This window comes from Anguilla anguilla, chromosome 6, assembly GCF_013347855.1.
Source record: "Anguilla anguilla isolate fAngAng1 chromosome 6, fAngAng1.pri, whole genome shotgun sequence".
In the NCBI taxonomy this organism is placed as follows: domain Eukaryota; kingdom Metazoa; phylum Chordata; class Actinopteri; order Anguilliformes; family Anguillidae; genus Anguilla; species Anguilla anguilla.
Genome location: NC_049206.1, coordinates 46,885,320 through 46,908,343, shown reverse-complemented (window position 1 = coordinate 46,908,343; position 23,024 = coordinate 46,885,320). Strand labels below are relative to the sequence as shown.

Below are 23,024 nucleotides of genomic sequence, written 5' to 3'. Positions count from 1 at the left end.
GTGTCACGCCTGACCGTACGATAGGGTGCGCTCCCGAACTTTACACCCGCCTACAATCCCGCGCTTTAAGCATTCCCCATTGCAATAAGCCCACTGTCGTCAGAGCCCTGCCTATATGTGAATGGCCTACGTGCCATTCTCTGAGAGTAGATTTTGGGACCGCAGCCAAGTGCATATCGGGAGAGTCAAACGGGGCCACGTTGCACCAGCGCTCTCCAGGGCTTGAGCAGGCGAGGCGAGGCAAGACCAGGTGGCTCAGCGCTCCAGGCCTGAGCTGCCCTGTTAAAATGCAGCCCCGCTCTCCTCAGCTCCACCAGCCCCATGAACCGAAGCAGCCAAGGCCACACCACTGGCATGGGCATGGGTGGGCCAGGGTGGACCATGGCCACCTAAATAATATCCTGGCCCACCCATTTATCTTGGCTGAACCAGCACACCCCGATGTCAATGCCCACCTATGTAGTTCTGGCCCACCTAGTTCTGTGGAGGCCCGACTATATGAATGTTTCTGGCAACACTGCTGGGCCACACAGCCCTCTTGTTTCTCCGGACTCAGCTGTATATACAGAACACTCACCGCTTTAAAGGTGTGCTCCGCCCAGTCATATCAGCATTGCAGCGCCCCATCTCATCGTACATCTGTCCTTGACACGCTCTGTGGTAAGCAGCTAACCTTTTAAAAATCACTGATAATACACAAGTGATAGAGAGCACGTAGGCAAACTGCTAATACAGGAAAGGGCTATACAGGAAACAAGATCGTTTCAATCCCACCTGAATTTCAAGTGTCCAACTTGCAAACTGCGTACAAGCGTCCTCATATATGCCCCCTGCTGCTGACTCAGGAGAGTGAAGATGACTTGTGGTTCTCCTCCAAAACATGTGGTGCCGGCCAACTACTTCTTTTCACACCGCAGCCACAAGCTGCGCACGGGGGCGGAGGAGACCCAATCATACATATGTGCAGAGAACAAGCCACGGGCACCCGGTCAGCCAACAGGGGGCGCTCGAGCAATGAACACTACTATCCCCACCAATGAAATCCCTACCATACAGTATATCCCTTTGGTGACGTGAAGCCAATTGTGCGCCGTCTCTGCAAGGCTGCCAGCCACAGTTCACACTGGCACGGGCCGGATACGATCCGAGGCCATAGTGCTCACTCAGGTGGCACAAGCTGTGCTTTTACCGAGTGAGCTACCCAGAAGCAAATAACGTCACTTTTAAAAGGCATAATTTTCAGCACACACCATTCCCTTGCTGCTTTAAATTCTGTACTGAAGAGCCACGGAGTTGCATTGTGAACATTAGTGGTGGGTGAGATAAACTTCCTGTTTTGACTCTCAATTGTACATGCAGCACACATTCATTTATATATCCTAAATGGAACATTACCCCATCTCCCATCAGTACAGCAGATTGGTGATTCATTCTCCCTGTTCATTCACTTACTTGGAATTCTACTTCTCAGGAATATTGTATTGTGTTCACTGCATAAACTTGTATGCTGTGAGCTTACGCAGCCCCAGCAGGTTTCCATGGAAGGGTGTAGCAGTGTCTTATAGTGTACGGCCGGCTCCTGGTAGCATGATTAGAATTCATGCCCAGACTGATGGGTGTTTGGAGTCATGATATCCACCTGCTATTTGACACACGTTCTGCGTGAATACCTGGCCGCCATTTCATGTTGTTGTCTGTACATAATCACAAGAGAAGATGGTGCAAATTCCAAATCTAGGTTTTATTTGATACAATTCTCTTTTGCATATGGCACTTGTTAAATGTATAAAATTTGACAAAAAAGCACTCAAACCTGGTCTTGAAAAAGTCCCTCATTAAGAAAATCCATACAATTTCAGATACATTTTGAAAGCATAACAATAAGCATGTTTGTTAATAACATTTATATCGTTAGAAATCCCATACCCTGACCAGTTAAATTAAGATTTTGATTTTAATGTGGAATTTAATACTTTGACACAAATATCTTTGTAACCAGTCACCAGCTTTTTCATGTACAGGTCAAACATTAAAAACAACATGTTTAACACAATTGTAAATATATGACTCTATTTTTAAATATAACTCGTTTCCCTCTGATCCTTACAAAACTTTGAGTAAACTATTAATATATCTATATTCATTAATATACTATAAATATGTGCATGATCCACTTCTTATAAATATTGAAGGGTAGGTAATTTTGCTGATAATCTAAAAGTGAATATGCTTATACCTAACAGCACAGTATGATAGCATACAGTTTAGTTGCTATGCAGTACAGTAAGCTAGTTACCTTAGAGCTTGATAGGTATACATTGGAAAGTAAGGCACTAGTTTCACAGCGGAGAAGCCTCAGCTTCTTTCCTTGTTATATCATGCTCTAATGACAGCATGTGAAATTCTTTGCCCGTGGGAATTTCTGCTCCCTGCAACAAAGCTTTTTTTTTGTTCGGAGTATGAGCCTTCAAAGGAAGTATGATACACGTGCCATTCCTGGATCATTTAAGCAATCTCTTTTATGACAACATTGATATTTATTAAAATATTAGTAGTGACTGAGTGCAGTCCTTCTTACTTAAATTATCTGACAGTGTGGCTATCTGTATACAGTGTGCTGTAGCATGCATTCAAACTTTATCCAGTGAGGCAAACAGATGATCAGGCCCATAATTTAGCCAAATATGTGTGTCTATACATGGTCCACAAAGCTTTTGTGATAAATGAGTAGCAATCTTCATTTGAAGAGAGGCTGAGAAATGGATTCTGGGCTTGGTATGAGCATTAGATGTTCTTAGCCTGAATGAAAATAAGAAATCATGAAAGTATTGCAAATTAACTTGTGTTTAAACAATGAAAAATCTTTCCATATATTTACATACAGCTATAAAGGTAAAGAACATATAGCATTTTACCCTGTAAATGGCCAAGCACTGATCTATTCTAACACCTGTTATCTGAGCATCCTCAGGCAGGTTTCACAGTTATCACATAAATTATCCCTTTATTTAAAAAAATAGGCACTAATGCCTACTGTCACTCACTCTCTTGTACATGAAAAGACAATACAAAGAAAAAACATAAGCCAACCAAAGGGCAGGTATCTACATACTAAATACTTCAGGGTAGCGAATTTCAAAACAGCATTTCAGGGACATTCGTGTCATTCCTTACACCAGTTTATCTATGGCAGGTTTCTCACTTGTAATTCAGTCATCCCTCACCTAGAGGCCGACAGAGCCTTCTTAACAGTCAATTATCAAATGGCCCCTCCTCAGCAATCGGTTTTATCCAGTCACTCAAAGAATATTTCTATGGACATTCTATTCGTGTCATATTCCTTCCTGTCACATCAACCATCAAATTCAAAGGGTCACAATTGATCTCTAATTGCATAATTAGCCAGGTGACTGGTACAATCCAAGACCTACAGTGACCCCAAGGGGATTTAGATGGTAATGCAGGTGAAATGAATGAAAGCATTTTGGAGCACATGCTCTAGATAAACTGGTGCTCCTAGTTATATCACAAATAACAATATAATGTACTTACACTTTTGGCCATTGAATTCAGTGCTAGGGACCTCTATGTTTGGGGAAACATGAGGAGAGGGACAGAAATCTGACAGAAACATTGCTCAAACCCTAAAGCATTAAGCTTCTAATCCACAGTTATAATGAACTTCTCCCTCACAGTTCATAGGTTGGTACATTTAGTATGCTACATTTGAAGTAAAACCAACCTGAGTGTACTTAACTGCAGCATATGCACCATGAGACATACAGTAGTAACCTGCAGATATAATGCTTTCATATCGCAGGAACAGGCCTTTCACGCACAAGGACATGCACACGCATACATCCAAAAAAAAAATGAGTTCATAGAATGCCTAGCTCCCATCTTGTAGGTGGCGTCACTGCGCACCAGAAAAAGCCAGAGACGCACTTCGGTCCTCACCGCCATTCTTCCAACGTGCATCTACTGTCCCCAGGCCGCCCCCCCCGCGGGACTCCGTTCAGATCTCTGTGAGGGTCAGCTTGTAAACTCCGTCCTGCTCTTCCATGTGTATCTGGAAGGTGTCCTCATTCGAGTAGTGCTGTATGATGTTGTCATCCATGTTAACGAGAATCCTGACAGAGGAAGAGAAAGTTTAGAAAGTTTCCTTTCACAATACAAGAATAGACTTCATTGACTACTTCTGTGAAAATTTGAGGACTTATGTTGAAGACATAAACAACAATACATACGTCAGGACAGTACATCATACAAAAATACACTACGGCTGTGGTAACCAACTCTGTTTCCTGGAGATCTACCGTCCTGTAGGTTTTCATTTCAACCCTAATGGACATATCCGATTCTACTAATTAGCAGCTCAATGAGATCTCTAGATGCAGAATGAGGTGTGCTTTGTCCTGCCTGCCTGATATCTCAACATGGAAGACCAGGTATCACCTAAAGCTCAACCTCAACAAGACCAAGCTGCTGTTCATCCCTCACAAAACCTCCCTACTACAGGGACTCTCCATCACTGTCGATGCCACCACAGTGACTGCCTCCCACTCTGCAAATAGCCTGGGAGTGGTCCTGGATGAACAGCTGGACCTCAAGGAGCACATCACGGCAACATCACAGTCACACAGATTCCTCCTGTACAACCTCAGGAGGATTCGATCATACCTGATCACGTACTCCGCCCAGCCTACTCTGTAGCCAACAGAATAGACCCCGCCTACCTACAGGACCCAACACGCCAACTTGATCACTCTGCTCTTGCACTCCCTGCCATCCGGGTGAATGGTTCTCACTTGTCCCAACCACAAAGCTTCTCCACCCTACGAACATTGGAAAATCAACTATACCTGCCACCCAGATAGTTTAAACTTTTAATTTAATAAGAACAATGGAGGTTATAACGATGACCCATTGCCACTGATTGCCATAGTACACAACTGTAGAACAGCAACTAGGAGTGGATGATCAAGAACTATTCCAAACAAGGAGACTTGATTAACGCTACAATAGACTGTTTCCTGGCTTGGCCTCTAACATCAGACCCCCTACTGATTGGTAGACTGATTTATATAGGGAGGCCAGACACTGGCTACATAATTTTGGATATACTGTACATTTATGTTTCCTGCCTCAGGAAATACCTAGGAAAGGGTATTTAAAGTCATTCAATTCTGATAACGAGATTCATATTAACTCTGCAGACAACTGCTGGTCGTGATAATAAGCATCATTTTCATTGAGTTCAAGAGGCATTCAACCGCCTTCACTCTTTTTTGTGGTGTATAAGTTTTGGGAGACTACACCACATTGATGCCACAACAAGACTTGTGCACTGACAAGCGTGGTATAAGACCGCTGCTACACACTCCCTCTCCACCACCACCGAAACAGCCAAGACAACCCCAAAAACAAACAAAACAAAAAAAACCAAAATGTTATGGTCCCAAGGAAATAGTGGTTGCTGATTAACACCTTTCATGTATGACCACTTACACAGAGATACAGACAACATCTGTTTCACTGAACCACTGACAGACGAAGCCAAACATACCCTTTTTTGGACCTCTTGTAGACTTTCCCAAATTTCTCAGGTGGCACCTTGTATTTGTCAGATACCTAGGAAAAAAAGGAAAACATATAAAACAGAAGTTATACTATTTTTCCACATAGTCCAGGGTGAAAGTATGCAAGTTATAGTACACTAATGTAATCCTCAGGAATGGAATGTCTAATGAGTTTTGATGCTGCTGGGCAAAATGTGTATCATGTGAGTTGCCGTTGGCTCCTTAACGATAACAACACAGACTCCAGGCTCTTGTCTTACTTTAGAAATATGGACGGATTCTTTTAAAATACAATCGACTCTTGTTTCTGAAATATCTATCATCATCAAATGTGTGGTGCTCCAGGGACATTTTTTTGAAGATAATGTACAGCTTGTTTTCAGGCACTGGCACAGCCATTAATTATTGTGATAATATTATTTCTCAGTGCGAAGCTTAAATTTTCGTCCAGCTGGCTCAGCTTGGGCTAACACTAGGGCTGCAGTGCCCTTTACTTTGCTGACTCTACTATGCAGCAACCTGGCTGCCTGTTAAAATGCAACGGTTCCTGCGACAGAACGCAATGATTCTGAACAGAGGTGCCTGGGCATTGCACCAACCCAGGCACGTCTTTACCCTGGCTGCCATCACAGGGCGGCTTGGGGGGGGGGGGGTGTCATGCGGACCGAGGGGGGCACCACCAACTATCATGGACACAACACATCTAATGTTATTGTTCTTTTTTCTTCTTAATTTGGGGCACCACCCCCACACTCCATCATTTTTTCTTATTCTGTGAAATGTCTGTCTTTCAGTAACCCAGGATACTGATGTTGGGGCAGAAATATTTGGAGACAGACTGATATTCGTGTTTGGGTCAGAGGTATCGGGGTTATCCATAGTTACTCACAAAAGACATTATATAAGTAACTATGGTTAAGAGCTAAATGCCTATATGTAGATGGTATGCCATTAGTGTTTGGGTCAGAGACATGTGGGGCAGGCAGGTACTGGTATTTGGATCGGAGGTGAAAGATCGGAGGGTCAGTGGATACTCACCGCCTCAATCAGGCCAGCCAGCGTGGGGGTGTTCAACATCAGCGCATCAAACACTTCATCTGTCTCCTTCCGCACGTACAGCAGAACTGCGGGGAGTGAACGACCGTGAAACTCTCACAGGCACATGCGCAAACAGACAGACAGACGTGCACACACACACACATACCACTCACACGTGCACACACACACCACAAACACACACAGACACACACATACCACTCACACGTGCACACACACACACAGACACACATCACTCACATGCGCCCACGCGCGCACACACACACACACACACAAAGACACACAGACACACATCACACACATGCGCCTGCGCGCGCGTGCACACACACACACACACACAAAGACACACACCACTCACATGCACACACACACATACATACACACACACACATACCACTCACACGTGCACACACACACCACAAACACACACAGACACACATCACTCACATGAGCCCGTGCGCACACACACACACACACACACACACGCACACAAAGACACACACCACTCACATGCACACACATGCACACACACACACACTCACCCACACACACATACATACACACACACAAACACACGCTAGGCATCTTTCCTGAGAGAGAACCACCTCTCCCATCTGTTGTACTATATGTAAAACTATACTTTTTCATGAAAAATGTGTCTTCTGGACCAGCAGTCAGAGGTGTTTTACAGCAAACCAGGGACCAGAGTTCCTGGTGAGTGTACAGGATGCCGTAATGATTTAATGTAGGGAGAGATTTCATCTTTCCGTCATCTTTCACACAAAGCTTCACTGGCAATAACATTTACTCCTGTTTTACTACATAATGGCTCTTGAAAAAAGGCACACGTTCATCTTCTTAATCACTACATTAAATCTCTTTCTCCCCAGCGATTATCTTTATGGGAGTATAGGCATGTGACGCCATGAGGACATGGGTTCTGTGCCAGCTTGTGAATTGCTGACAACAGCAGCGGTACTAAATCACGTGTCCCCAGAAACGCATAAGGAACATATCTCGCTCTGCTAATAATGATGAACTGATGAGACCAGACAGCATCTCTCACAATCAGTCAGGCCAGATGAAATTAAATGGTGATCCATGGCACCGATCTATAACCTAAATGTACCCTGCACTGCAGATCTGTAGCATGTGCACTCACGCAGAATGTGTCAGTGAACCCTGGTTTCAAAAATCGGCCTGTGTGTGGACTCATTTTACGAGCTTCCCTCTGTTTTAAACTTTCATCCGGGTCCTTGGCTACGAGCCTAATCAAATACAGAGCAGTCTGTGAAGTTGCCCAAAACCACAAATATCTCAAAACAACAAGCGTGTCCACAACCCTTGCATGTGACAGTGAGAAAAATTCCCAGAGTGCATGCTGGGAAATGGCCATGTTCCTACAGAGAAATGCTCTCAGCCATTGCCTGATCCTGATCCCATTCAGGACTGATAACAGTGGCTTAACTTAAATCAGACTGAATTCTTATTCAGAGAAGTGAGCAGTACAGAGAGAAATATTCTGAACAGCTGCCATTCGATATAAGATACGACTGGGGTGGTGGATGGACTTAATGAGGCAGTGCAGCTGCATGCAGTGTGTGTATGTGTGTGTGTGTGTGTGCGCGTGTCAGCCTGCAGAGGGGGCAAGGCTGGAATACCAGGAAGCACGTGGATGTGTTTACATGTGCCAGGACAACAACAACCTCAGTCAATCTCAGCAGAGCACCTCAATCAGTCTGTCTCTCCATCTGTCTTAACTGCATTCATTTCAAATGAATTCTTATGGAATTATCTTTCTCTCTTTTTCTGCCCTTTCTCTCTTTCTCCTTTAATTTCAATTCTCAGTTTCAATCTGTTTTATCGGCTGGACCATACATTTGTATTGCCAAAGCATGTACATAAAACAGAAATTCACTAAATGATACTACACAATAGAGGAATAAGAGAAAACAAAAGAAAAAAAAACTGTAGCTCACAATTTACCAAACCAAATTCATTCATGAAATCAAACAAAATCTTAGAAAAAAAACAAAATGAAGGTGAATAAAATAATATGCAGACTATAACATTCAGTGGAAGTTTCTGAGTAATATGACATCACGGGTCTGGAAATGTACCTTTCCTGGGCTTGTCTGCCCGGGGCACTTTGCTAGGAGGGGACCCAAACTCGTCTTCAGCAGCGAAGAGCAGTCTCTTCATGTCCGAGCTGCGGCAGAAGATTCACATACGTTCACGTCATTTCATAACGTCACAGAGGAAGAAAGGCCAAACTGCTTAAAATGCAAATACAGGAATATTCCCAAACACGATGACATCGTACTCTTCTATCTGAAGCCTCACTGAAACTGAAAGCAGGGTAATACCAAGGCTGGTGCAGTGGTTTGGGCAATGCAATCGAAAGATAAAGGCTGTTTGTTCGAGTCTCAGCTGGGACTTAACATAACTGAACATCACAGGATATGCTGAACATATATGTTGTACATATGTACAATATGTTGTACATGTCAAGTCAAGTAAGAAGCCATTATATTTGCTCTACTAACTTGATGAAAGTGGAGGCATTAACACTAAAGAAAACCATGAAAAAACTCTCCACACCGCATGATTTCAGTGTTTCTTGTGCCATCGGGTTAATCTACTAAACATCCTGCCACCAAAACTGTAACCATTTACAAGCTTGCAATACGATCTTTTTAGAAACATCTGTTCTATTCATCATAGACTAACACATCTGCTCCCATGGTAGTGGACTATCAGACTAACAATATTTTGAACTGACGTGTCACATTTCATTTAGGTAAGATTAAAAAAAGAATTGGCACCAAACGTGGGGCTGAATATATCCAATTTCCACGCTAATTTGGAATGACCAACTGTCTGCGACCGCATTGGCGAACCCCACTCCTGAGCGTATACGACCGTGGTTCTCCTCTGAAACACGTGGTGTCACCAGTCCGCTTCTTTTTACACCAGGGACTACGGCTAAGCTCGCATAGAGCAGTGCTGGAAGAAGAGCTTTCATACGGGGCTTTAACGCGTAGTCCACAGGTATTGACTGACAAGTGGCTACGAAATGACCCTAACTGACTGAACCCTCCCAATTGTGCGTTTCCCTATGGAGCTTTCCCTATGGAGCTACCAGCCACAGTTGCCACTGAATTCGGTCCAAAACCATGGACCAGCACCACAGCGTGGCGCTTTAACCGAATGAGCCACCCAGCAGCCCCTAGGTAAGATATTTAAAAATAACAAGGAAGTTATTCTCACCCATCATCGCCGTCCTGTGCCAAGTATGGCTGCAGTAGGGAAGAAAGCATAAAAGACAATAAGAACTTTACAACGTTTATCATATGTAAAAAGGGCTCTTATAAACCGCGCAGCCAAAATTAACAGCAAGATGAAAGGCTATCAAAACAATTACACCCCTCCCTCCATGCAAGATATCTGATTGAGGGTTAACAATTGACATGCTTATTGTATAACAGGAAAACTCATTTTATCCAAAATAATAAACAATAGTACAACAAGGAATGAATAAACACATACCAGTTTATTGGTCTGTTTAGTGTATTATGTCGACTCTATTGTGTTAAGCTGACTCTGTTATACTATACAGTAGCGTCATACTCACTGTCCGAACAGTGAACTCCCCCTTTTATTTTACTTCTATTTTGGGTGGTCATAAAAGTTTTGTTACTTTAGTGTTCTCTGAATGCTTATTTGTACATGTAACTCAAAACTGCTTGCCAGATATATATTCTATGGAGCTTCTTGTGATATAAATTTAAATGGTGATATAAAACATGGATTATCTTATTATTTCTCTATCTGGGTTGTACATTCAGCGATACTACAATAATTCCAATTTTCCCCTGTATGTGACCTCACACAGATGCACCATTAACAAAGGGTAAATGGTTTCTTTTTGAATTTTTTCTTTTCTCTGTCTTTGGGCTTCCAGACAATGTAGATGTTCTTCTTTTATTTGGGCTCTGGGGCACGCAGCAATGCAGCATTGTCAAAATATCAGATGGTCTTTTATCCCTTTGGCTGAACACCCACAGGAAAGGGCCATCGCTGGGCTGAGCAGACCTACACAGGGTTAAGGTTCCACTCCGCATAAGCAGCAGCAGCCACAGCAGCGGCAGCCATTATGTTGCCAGCGTGCGAGTTGACGCGAGGACACTGAACGCGCGCCGGTAATGTAATTCCTATGCACTGAACCCGGTGTTTCCGCGAACATATGGCGCTCTCTCCTTACTTGACTCCGGTGTAATATACACTGGCCGAGGCAGCGTCTGTGAAGCGGTGCACAGCGGTGGTATTGAGCAATAACGCTAAAGCACGGCGCTCCCTGTTTTCTGTGTTCTGAAAGAGTTTTTTTTGTTGGTGGGTATTCAAAATGGTAATACCTAATCGCATGTGAACACACTACAGTGCTCATGCAGTTACCCTGAGAGACACATACATGTAATACAGACTATTAATCATTCAATAGCTGATTATGCTGAAGTCCAGTGTGTGTGTGTGTGTGACTTGTTTGTACTTTGAAAGACACTTGCGTTTAAGAAATGCTTCAACAAACTGCTCACATAAGCAATGATGTTTAACAGCAAGATGAAGATTAATGCTATTCTGCCAGTGCTGATTATGGATTATGGTGAGTATGTGGACAGGGAGCAAGCTCGCTGCCAACAATCCAATGATGCCAAGTGTCAATGTATTACCACTGAAATCAGGCGGATTAGCATTGTGTTATGGGATGCTGGGTCTGTACCCTTTCCCCTATGATGACAAAAAGAACCACTATCTCATCCTTAAATGTTTAGATTATCATGGGAAACGCTCACATGATGGTGGATGCCAGAGATGTAGTCCGGAACAAAAAGGACAGGCTGAGAGTCAAAGTCGCTCAATTCTTTGAAGGTCGTGACATCAACGGTCTTGTGCAGCATCTGCCCCCTCCCATCTGGAACTACAGGCAGAAAAACAGAGACTCTCTGTGTTGCTGCGTGTAATAACTCAGTAGCAAAGCTAGAGAGTACTATGTGCAGGGATATGATTCAGTGAGTTGGAGCAGCACTCTGAGATGTGTTATTTCAGGTCTGTGGTGTAGGTGCAGGTGTGTCTGATATGTTAGCATAGGCGCATGCGGTGTGTTAGTGTAGGTGTATGTAGTGGTGGTTTGGGTGTTATATGGTATAAGTGTAGGTGTGTGCAGCGCTGGTGTGGGTGTAATTTGGTACAGGTGAACACAGTGTTAGTGTAGGTGTTATTTAGTGCGCTGGTGTGGGTGTATGCAGCGCTGGTGTGTGTGGTGTTTGGTACAGGTGTATGCGGCGTAGATGTTGCTCAGTGCGTCAGGGTACTCACAGGTCCCCAGGTTGATGGACGTGCCCACGCACTTCCCCTTCCTGCGGGTCTGCTTCCTCTCCTCGTCGCGGACCTTGCGCTCGGCACCCTTGTCACAGAAGACCTTGATCTGGCAGCAGGCGCGATGGACGGGCTGGCTGCTGCCGCTGCTGTAGCTGTACGTGTCAATCTGCAGGCTCAGGGGCAGCCCCTTCACACCCTTCTGAGAGGAGAAGTCCGTGCTCAGGCAGTTCACCGAGACGTAGATCTGAGAGAGAGAGAGGGAGAGAGAGAGAGACAGAGGGAGAGAGAGAGAGGTCGAAAGAGAGATAGAGAGAGAGAGAGAGAGACAGAGTGGGAGGGAGAGACAGAGAGAGAGGGAGACAGAGACAGAGAGAGAGGGAGACAGAGGGAGAGAGAGAGAGAGAGATCGAAAGAGAGACAGCGAGAGAGAGAGAGAGAGAGAGAGAGAGAGAGAATGCTTTTGGTGAAGTGGCTTATTCCAGCCCAGTATGTCCCTGCTATAGTCTAAATCCTTTACGACTATATGATTTATTCTTCCTATTCTGTTATTTTGTCCAAATTATGTTTATCCAGAGGGTGTGTGTGTGAAGTTTACTGTTAAATCATTTGTGGGTAGTGCAGTATGGCACTTTGAAAACAGGACTGAATCGTGTCCTTACACACCCTGCGTTTCAGGGTCTTGCTGTGCTTTGGAGGGGAAGGACAAATAGGCGGTCGGCAATACTGGAGTGTAAGTGTGTGTGTGTATGTGTGTGTGCATGTGTGGGGGTTAAATTGGGCCTGGGTGAGAGGATTTATAGTGCTGCAGGAGATGACGTTCTTCCAACTTGTTTTTTGTGTGCACGTCGCCCTCTTTTGGCACTTCCATGTAACTACCCCTGTTTGCTGATAATCTGCATCCGCCTTCATCTGGATAAACTGGATGCTCAGCCATACTAAAGACAATTACTGTAAACACAGCAACATCTGTTTTCTTCCTCTTTTTTCATTGCTTTTTTGCTTTTGTGAAGGAAGTGGGAATGCCAAATACAGACGCGCCATTCAGCGAAGACAATCACAACCACGCCAAGCTGGTGAATCCGAAAACAGGATCCAGAAACCAATCATGGGGTGGAAAAGCTTGTTTGTATACATCACCACATCACAGCAAACACAGAGACAAAACTCAACCTAGTAAACTACACCTGGATCTCGGGTCTCATTATCACCTGATGGAATATCAAGAATATACCCCCTATGTGACTTTTGCAGGAATACAAGTATTAGATCCACCACCAGAGCCACAGTTAGAATGAGACTCTGCATCAGTCCCACTAGTGCAGTCCGGCCTGTGAAAGATCACACAGGTTCCTCTTACCCGCGGCTCCTCGTTGGTGTCCCAAGTGAAGGATATTGCGTTGTAGGCGATCTCCTCCATGTTGGTGATGGTGTCAAAGCTACCTTTGTAGTCAGCTGTGAAAGAGACACACATTACAGCCTGGGCTGTTCCTGTCTCTCCAGAGGGATGACTGAGTAGGTGGCGGCTAGCAGTAAGAAGCAGTGTGTGTGATTCCATCAGTTCAGTTATGTACTGTGAATGTGTGTGTGCTTGCGCGAGTGTACATGGACACTGTGTTTCTATGTGTGTGTTGATGAGTGGGCATGAACACTGTATGTTTGCATATATGCATGTGAGAGTGAGTGCACACTGTTTGCGTATGTGTGTGTGTATGCGAGTGTCTATGTGCATGTGTGCATGCGTGTGTGTGTGTCTGTGTGTGTGTGCTTGTGCGTGCGTGCATGTGTGTATGTGTGTGTGTGTCTGTGTGCTTGTGCGTGCGTGTGTGTATGTGTGTCTGTGTGTGTGTGCATGTGTGGTGGGTGTGTGTGCGTGTGTGTGGTGGGTGTGTGTGTGCGCGTGTGTGGTGGGTGGGTGTGTGTGTGTGCGTGTGTGTGGTGGGTGTGTGTGTCTGTGTGTGTGCGTGTGTGTGTGTCTGTGTGTGTGTGCGTGTGTGTGGTGGGTGTGTCTGTGTGCGTGTGTGGTGGGTGGGTGTGTGAGTGTGTGTCCGTGTGTGGTGTGTGTGCGTGTGTGCATGTGTGTGGTGGGTGTGTCTGTGTGTGTGTGTGGTGGGTGAGTGTATGTGTGTATGTGTGTGTGCGGTGGGTGTTCATGCTCACCGATGTCGATACAGCGCTGCTTGGCCGTGTGCTGCCTGGAATGCCAGTACTTCCAGTGTTTGAGCTGCTCGTCTCTGCTCTTCTCCTCACCAAACACCAGCATCACCACGCTCTGCAACACAACCATGAACTACAGTCAGCCTTTCATCACCACGCTCTGCAACACAACCATGAACTACAGTCAGCCTTTCATCACCCCACTCTAAAACACAACCATGAACTACAGTCAGCCTTTCATCACCACACTCTAAAACACAACCATGAACTACAGTCAGCCTTTCATCACTACACTCTAAAACACAACCATGAACTACAGTCAGCCTTTCATCACCACACTCTAAAACACAACCATGAACTACAGTCAGCCTTTCATCACCACATTCTAAAACACAACCATGAACTACAGTCAGCCTTTCATCACCACAGTCTAAAACACAACCATGAACTACAGTCAGCCTTTCATCACTACACTCTAAAACACAACCATGAACTACAGTTAGCCTTTCATCACCACACTCTAAAACACAACCACAAACTAGGGTCAGCCTTTCTATCACCACGCTTTGAAACACAACCACAAACTAGGGTCAGTCTTTCATCACCCCACTCAGAAACACAACCACCAACAAGGAACAGCTTTGCCATTATAAAAATAACTGCACATAGGGTTAAGCGTTCCCATCACCAGACTTTAAAACATAACCATGAACAAAGAGGTTTCCCACTAGAACCCTGAAAAATAACTGTGAAACAGAGACAGTTTTCTCATGACTCAACACTAGAGTCTTAACCACATCCGCACACTCTAACAGACATGCTGTGAGTTCAACAGCCAAACTCTAGATAAAGCCTCACATAAGTGCTGATGGTCACCATTAACCAATGCAAGTAGAGAAGCACAACAAACCTGAAAATTATGAAGTTTAACCCACTAAACTCAGCACAGATATCTTTTTTTAAAAACGGAACTACATTTTTAACAGGAATTTGTGCAGTTTTAAAAAGAGCCAATCCTCCATATACAGTACATTCATATCCACTGGTATTACAGAGAGAAGGTCCTGCTCCTTACCCGTGCTTTACTGATGGAGTTGGGGAGAGTTTTTCCATTGCTGAGTTCCTTGAGATTGATGGGGTAGAACTGGCCCTTATTGAGGTATGTCAGTGGGTCCCCCGCAGACTTCTGCCGCAGTGACTTGAGAGCCTCCAGCGTGTATTCAAAATTATGACTGACGACAACAGAAAGACATTTTATATTTTTTTGAGACAATCCTGCTACATTCATTGAGATGTTGCAAGCTGGGAGAAATTGTGGGATTCAACTCAAACTGGAGTTAAAAGTACATTCATGTCAACATATCAGTTAGAACACAGAGTTAATGCGAAAAGGTCCTGCTCCTTCTGAGGTGAAACACCCTGAATGGAACGTGTAGGGTTTCAGAGCCCAAAAAAAAAAACACAAGAAGGCAACAGTGATATGAACAGATTGAGTGAAATTTGGCTTAGGTGGCCAGCGGGCTGACCGCAAAAACCATTGGGCTGTTTTGAGGGGGCCTACTGGCAGGCTGTCATTACCATGAGACCGTGTGGAACGGCGAGTTGCCATTTGCACTGACGGCAGATCCCACGTGTAACTGGAGATCGCCTGGGAAAGGGAGCACCTGCGAAACAAATGAAGGCAAGAGGTGCATCTTTACAAAAGGTGAGGACAAGACGGTACACTTAGAGGGTAATACCATGCTCTTACAGCACCAAGTGTACGGTCTCTTGCAAGACCGTACACTCAGGGAGAAAGACCGTACTCTGAGAGAGCAAGACCGTACACTCAGAGAGCATTACTGTACTCCTAGAGGACAAAGCGCCTTCCCAGGTCCCACCCCACCCTTACACAGACAAAGCTCACGTATTGGTTTTTGTTAAGTAATCTCGCCTACAGAAAGCAGTACAGTGCTTCATTGTATTCAGTGTACAATGGCATAATAATATGCTAGCTGCCATTGTGGGTCCTCTGGCTGTCAGGCCTGGGGTGAGATAATCGCTGTGCGGAGGTGCAGTGCTTCACCTCCTGGGAGCCGTCTTTGAAGGGCTCGGGGAAGGTGGAGTCCGGGGCGTGGGACTGCGCGCCGGGGCTGAAGTGCCTGTGCTTGAGCTGCCCGTCGACGGGCAGGCCGTGGACGTCGGCCCGGGAGCAGTGGGCCCCGGGGAAGCCGTGCGGGGCCGCCTCCGTCTTGGTCGGGTAGGCGGGCGCGGTGGCGGCGGCGGCGACGGAGACGGTGACGGTGGTGTCCGGCAGCGGGAACGGGTCCCGCTTGTCCCGGCACTGCTGGTCTCCGGGGACGACCATGCTGAAGGGGACGGTCCTGAGGACCTGCAGCCTGCTGTCTGTCATCGCCATGGCGACCTCCTGAAATGGAACCATGTGGTTCCTATATACACACGCAAACACACACAAACATATACACATGGAGAAAGGTCACTTTACTTTTCCTGGTTTCATATGAAACAGATGGCAGAAATATATATTTTACATCATCTCTGAAAGTTGGTTTTTACTCAAGTTGATTCATATACTTAAAATTAAATCTCCTTTACAAAACAAATGTACATCACTAAACGGAAATGACAAGAAGACAGCATACAGACATGATGAAATGACAGCAGGACATATGTCCTAATCATAGATAATATAATTCAAATATCAATTTTAGATACTCTAAAAACAGTTAAAGTATATTTGCTTTCAGTTATCTTTCTGTAGGTTGATTTTAATGCTTAATATTACACACATTTTATCCACACAGAAGAAGGGAATGTCCTATCATTTGCTGCAACATCAGAAAGGGGCGTTACCGTTTGTTTGCAGTGGCATCGCCGCCCAGAGAATCATTTTTGGTCATAGGTGGCCTCTTTTCCCGCGGAACCTACCGACGAGCACACAAACGCACCATCAATGCCTTGTTGACAATGCTGACCTCATCCTTACTCAACCAATCAGGTGGGAGCACAAGGACCCCCCTCTGAAACCCGTCCCTGGGGCGCCGGTACCTTGTAGTAGTCGTAGAGCAGGCTGAGGGCGGCGGCGCTGTCGTCGTCCCCGTTGACGCTCATCATGGCCTTGGTGGCGGCCGTCAGGGGGTTCTCCAGGAAGGACCTCCAGGCCTCGTCCTCGTCGGTGTAGGCCCGCCGCTGGCCATAGCCCAGGTCGTTCTGCATCACCAGCACCGCCCTTCTGCTATGCGACCAATCGGAGAGGGGAGAGACAAGAACAAGCCAATCGAAGGTGACCATCGTTACGGATGACAATCAGTCATGGCTAACCGCAGGTATGCGCGGGTCACATGACCGGCCAATCGGAGGGGAGACGGGAACAAGCCAATCGAAGGTGACCATTGTTACATATGACAGTCATGGCTAACCGGTACTTCTCTCTAGGGGTTTCGTCATACTTGTTCCTGGTTATGGTTATACACTTTGTTGTACGTCGCTCTGGATAAGAGCGTCTGCCAAATGCCTGTAATGTAATGTAATGTAATGTAACTGCAGGTATGCGTGGGTCACATGATCGGCCAATCGGAGGGTAGACGGGAACAAGCCAATCGGAGGTGAGGTCATCGTTAAGTATGACAATCAGTCATGGCTAACTGCAGGTATGCTTGTGTCACATGACACTGGGGGAAGGGAGCTTGTTTGTGATGGATAATTAAAAGTAAACTCATGCCAAAGAAAATACCTTTGACCAGTAAATGAAAGCCTGCGCTTCGCCATGGAACTGTGCAGGGTGTGTGGCGCAGATTTGACAAAGCCAAGCTGTCTCAAAAGAAGAGGCCCTTTCACTGAGTGTTTACATTTTACATTCGAGCCACAATTAAGGTCAATGGAAAAAACACAGAAGTGCTTCACCAGAGATATAAACCTACAGACATGTGGAGTGCAAAATTTGTACCCTAACACACATTCGGCACTGCTCAGAAAAAAGGACAACAAAAAGTCAGCTTAAAAGAAGCTCAGTCACAGTCTAAATTGTGCTTGAGTTAAGCTGTTTTTGTTTTGGCTGAACAGGGATAATACCGGTACTATGCATTATTTCTTCCATGAAATTTGCCCTCCAAATAAATAAGCAAATGAACTAGATATGCTATGGCTGGTTATTTTCTGGGAACCGTTTGCATAGCCATGCCTATTAGGAATGCTTTTCAGCAGACTGTGTCATTTGCCTGTAAAAAGCAGGGGTTTACTGTTGAGGGCACTGCAAAGGTTTGAATAAAGCTGTTAGGCTTACATTCACTTGAAAACCACATAATCATATTTTTCTCATGAAGGATGTTATTAGTAGCCTACATGGTTTACTTCAAACAGAAACTCTTTACAATACGCATACTGACCCATATGACGACTGTCAGCAATACAAACTAATACCGCTTTTCAGAAATTCTAAACGTTTTTTGTAAAATACACATGAAACTGGATATATACATTGGGTTAAATGTCATTCTCGTGATCTAGACTGAATGTACTTTCTCCCCAAAGATAATTAAACTGATGTTGGCTAATGGCTGAAGGATGTATCTTCACTGTAATCAGTGTTAAATTTGGGGGAAAGCACTGCTACCAGAAACAAGCTGACTCTGTGGGAAAATTACACGTTCAGTGTGAATAGTCTCATTGATTATGACTCTACATCAATAATATGTAATACAATTGATATAACATGTTGAAAAACCTCAAAGTCTAAAAATTATGGCTAAGATCACTTCTAGAGATAATGAAAAGTAGGGTTTCTGCAATGTTCTCATTGACAGTTCATGTAAATTTGGTCATTTTCATTTGAGTGTGGAGGGGGAAAACATCTGTTGAGAGAAACTGGCCAGAAGTTTGTCACACTGGAAAAATTGTGGCTTGAACAAAAGCTTATCCACGTTTAATTCTTAAACCAAGCAACACGAAGAATAATAACAATCACCATTTTTGACACAATATTCTTATATTGGATATAATTATATTTTAAAGTTCACATTTAAACCGACACTTTTCCAGGCATATTTAGACCATACTAGCATAGCCTACTTTGTTAAGTACGGACGTGTGGCGCAGTGGGTAAGGAACTGCGCTCGTAACCGAAAGGTCGCAGGTTCGATTCCCGGGTAAGGACACTGCCGTTGTACGCTTGAGCAAGGTACTTAACCTGCATTGCTTCAGTATATATCCAGCTGTATAAATGGATACAATGTAAAGTGCTATGTAAAAAGTTGTGTAAGTCGCTCTGGATAAGAGCGTCTGCTAAATGCCTGTAATGTAATGTAAAGTACTTGTGAAGAATGAACTCCTCGGTTTCTACAGATTATGTATGTTCACTTGTATTTGACACTTGCAGTGCTGCTTGAGCAGTGTTTTGAACACTTTGTAATGACTACATGTTTTGACATTTCGTTGCTAGCCAAGAGGAAGACTGAATGCCTGTCGTCAAGGTAGTGGTCATAGACGATGTTTGCAATTCAATACATCATTGTGCCATTCACTATGGTCTTTAAAAACGCTTCGGATTTGCAACCCGATAGATCCGTAATCTGGAGGCAATATGCTAAAACAGGCGGACAAGCAAATCGGCTATTAAACCGGAGGCGGTCAGTCATGCGTGGCCACATGGTAGTAGGCTACTGGCAAATCACAATTGACTCGAGATAATGCGGTGTTCCCTTGTGTTCATTTAAATAGAAAATGACAAATAATTAAAGAGCTCCTTTCTAATGCGGATAAAGATTAACGCCTATGAATAAGTGCCGAAAACAAACAGGCTATTTTGAAACACACGAAGGATATAAAATAAAATAAAAATTGTCCGTAAACCCGAAATGTACATCTTTGTGATTGGATAGAAAATAGCCAAGGCTACACTTACCAAAGGCTATAAACACGAGACTTTCGGTTGTTTGTTTTTTCCGTTAATGACGACCGTTTGTAGACAAGTTGTTGCAGGTGGGTTCCCATGATTTCCCAAACATAAAATGTTTAAAAGGCAACATTGTATAAAGCGTAATTGGGGAAAGAAGCCAACTTTTGTATGCAATTAAATTCTATCAAATAAATAAATAAATAAATAAATAAATAAATATTATTTTGAAACAATAATAAAGAAATAATCATTTAGGAAGCAATTTAAAAAGTCACATTTTTAACTTCCCAGAAACTAAAGCATTTACAATGCTAAGCTAACTAGAATTTCAAAGCTGTGCTTTGACACGCCTAACAGGTGCAAATACACCTGCAAGTTGAAATATGACAGTTGAAGCTACTGATCTGTCCTGAACATTCAAACACTCAAAAGGGATAAAGCACGACCGAAACCATTGTTTTACATTTAAGAGAGAGAAAAAAAGAGGCTATTATTACACGTTAGAACAAAGATCTGGATCAAGATCCAGAAATCCTACCACGAGCGTAGCTACAACTCCAAGCAACAACTGAATGTAGTCTATAGGTTATAAGCACAGTAGCCTAAGTATAGCCTACTTACTTGCTCTGCTCCTGTGTCATCTCGGTCTGTTTAACTGGACTTTCTAGTTGGTACAGTAAATCCGATCTGTCCACTTTATATGGAAGAACAAATATAAGCGGCTGAATTAGCGGGCGATGTCAGTGGTTTCCCAGTAAGAACGGGTTTAGTTGGATTTTCTCGCTTTTTGAGGTGATGTAGAATCAGTAGTCCGTTTTACCTGAGACTAGGTGAGGGCATGGATTGGATCGATAGAGAGGCGGGGACCTACTCACTTGGAACAGGCTACAATGTATTTCATTGGGTCAATCGTGGGCTTGGTTCACGCCCCTAGACGAAAGACGTTTGCATCTGCATTAGGCTACATTAAATTACATTACATTAGGTTACAGTGAAATTACTGAACACAGATTTTATTCAGAGCAAATTATTGGACTGGACATACTTTGTAAGTTTCAGGAATGCAAACGTGCGATATCACCAATAAGGCACAAAAAGCTCATTTATAGCCTATTCAATAAAGGCAACATTAACCAAACAAACCGACCATTTGTATTAGAAAAGTAGTAGGCCTACGTGTTAGAAAAGCATTTACGAAACTTTTAAAAACGCAGTGTCAGATAAGTCTGTTTTTATTTATTTATTTATTTATTTATTTATTTATTTATTTATTTATTTATTTATATGTTTGTTTGGCTTATGTTTATATAGCAATAGACCCCCCTCCACACACGCACACCATATGCAAGCCATAAGGCTATTATAACTTAATAAACTGAGCAACGTTAAATCTTTTTCACCACCAAAATAATCTTTATGGCACTATATTACTGTTTAATTTATTTCTTAATTTCTTTGAACTTCAGTACAAAATTAAATCGATGTTTGATATTCGTTTTACACGTCTTTTCCACGGTTTCCTATCGTAGGTTACTGGCGAAACAAAAAAATTCTGAACGTTTAAAACTTTCCTCGCAGGCTTGCATTATAATTTTAAAACCATAATGTTTATTTTAATACAACCTTTAACGGAGTCAAGCCCATTGCGTTAAACCTGAACGATGTAGGCCTATGCCTATACATCGTGATCATGTGTGAATGGCTTTTGTTTTCTGGGCAATCATTGTATATTGCATGTAGTCGGATCTCTACTTATCGTATTTGATTTCTTTCCATACAAGGCGTAAATGGGCCCAAATATGGAAACAAAGGAGGAACCCTCTGGCTAATAGTTAAAACCGAAGAGTTGGACACACAGCCCGGGGCATGTGTGGAGTAACCGTCTTTGCAGTTACAAATGGTATCTTGTATTTGTAAAATAAAGTTTATTACTATTTTAAGGCTTTGTGGGGTCATGGATATATTTCACTACAGCTCAAAGTCTTAATCACTTAATTTATTTATTTTAGAAAGAGAATCCCTCACAATAATGACTGGCATTTCAGCCACTTTAATATTTCAAGCCCACTCCACTTCAGTGTGTTGGATGTGATTGATTTTAAATCAGAACATTAAAACAGGTTTGAAATGACAACATTGTCATCAGTAGTTCTGATGTAATCTGACTCCTACCTTGGAATCCACTGTGTGCTATCCAGGAACAGGAAGCAAATATTCCATCTCTGTGTTACCTTTTAGAAAAAGTAGCGACAAAGAAACTCTTAGGAGTGGTGGAAAAAAATAATATCTTTGAACATTTTAAAACAGGTAGACAGCATCACAGCAATGAAACTGCCCTTCTTACAGTCACAAAACATGAATGATGAATTCTGATTCTGGAGACTGCTCAGTGTTGATGCTGTTCGATCAGCAGTGATACTCATTCATACCAAATGATAAGATTTGGGTTGGAATCTCTGGGACAACACTGGAGTGTTTCTCATATAATCCGTCTAATAGAAAAAATTTGGCTTCTACTGATGATTTTACATCCTCTACAGTGATTACTTCTTGAGGTTGTGAGGACTCCATGCTTGGTCTGAGCTTGTTTTGTATTTACATGTTACTGTTGGGCCTTATCGTTCATCAGCATAATCTATTATCTTTACCATTACTGATAATCAGTTGTACTTGTCAGTTAAACTTAAAGATTTAATTGTCAGTTGTGCCTGATTGTTTAGTTGGATGGTTCACAACTTCCTTCAGCTGAAATCAGATAAGCATGACTAACAAAACCACCCCTTTCTGGGGTCAGAAGTTTCCAACATTAAGCCCTTTAATAGAAACAACGGTGTGTTTTTTCGTAACTTTGAGCGACATACTAAAAATCTTGTTCAAGAATGCCAGCTCTGAAACCTCGCTGAAAATAGATAACTTCCGTCTTAACTCTTTTACGTTACACAATTAAACTACTCTGATGTCAT

The 23,024-nt window shown here is 43.5% G+C and overlaps 1 protein-coding gene across 10 annotated transcripts; it reads right to left on the bottom strand.

Annotated features, from left to right (window-relative positions):
• Window positions 1–1,722: 1,722 nt before the first annotated feature.
• On the bottom strand, window positions 1,723–20,888 carry LOC118229060 (grainyhead-like protein 1 homolog). 10 transcript variants are annotated; one of them, XM_035420722.1, is made up of 16 exons: window positions 20,600–20,636; window positions 20,068–20,073; window positions 17,217–17,403; window positions 17,022–17,092; window positions 16,234–16,597; window positions 15,747–15,832; window positions 15,244–15,400; window positions 14,172–14,283; window positions 13,372–13,466; window positions 12,012–12,258; window positions 11,489–11,613; window positions 9,906–9,937; window positions 8,756–8,844; window positions 6,618–6,703; window positions 5,567–5,631; window positions 1,723–4,130 (listed from the first exon to the last, which is right to left on the bottom strand). In XM_035420722.1, the coding sequence occupies exons 3-16, from the start codon at window positions 17,382–17,384 to the stop codon at window positions 4,016–4,018; spliced, it is 1,812 nt and encodes a 603-aa protein (XP_035276613.1). In that variant the 5' UTR covers window positions 17,385–17,403; window positions 20,068–20,073; window positions 20,600–20,636; the 3' UTR covers window positions 1,723–4,015. The 10 variants fall into 10 exon arrangements, with proteins under 10 accessions (XP_035276613.1, XP_035276615.1, XP_035276617.1 ...); XM_035420724.1 differs by having other exon boundaries at window positions 17,217–17,400; window positions 20,600–20,614; XM_035420726.1 differs by lacking the exon at window positions 20,600–20,636 and adding an exon at window positions 20,559–20,588.
• Between the last annotated feature and the right edge of the window lie 2,136 nt (window positions 20,889–23,024).

Bases quoted from the DNA above. Each gene is read 5' to 3' on its own strand.
- LOC118229060 (XM_035420717.1), bottom strand. From the start codon at position 20,156: ATGGGAACCCACCTGCAACAACTTGTCTACAAACGGTCGTCATTAACG. The intron at 16,598-17,021 runs GTAACGCCCCTT...GTGTGTATATAG, and splicing joins GATGCCACTGCAAACAAACG to GAACCACATGGTTCCATTTC. The intron at 8,845-9,905 runs GTGAGAATAACT...CTTCTGCCGCAG, and splicing joins GCACAGGACGGCGATGATGG to CTCGGACATGAAGAGACTGC.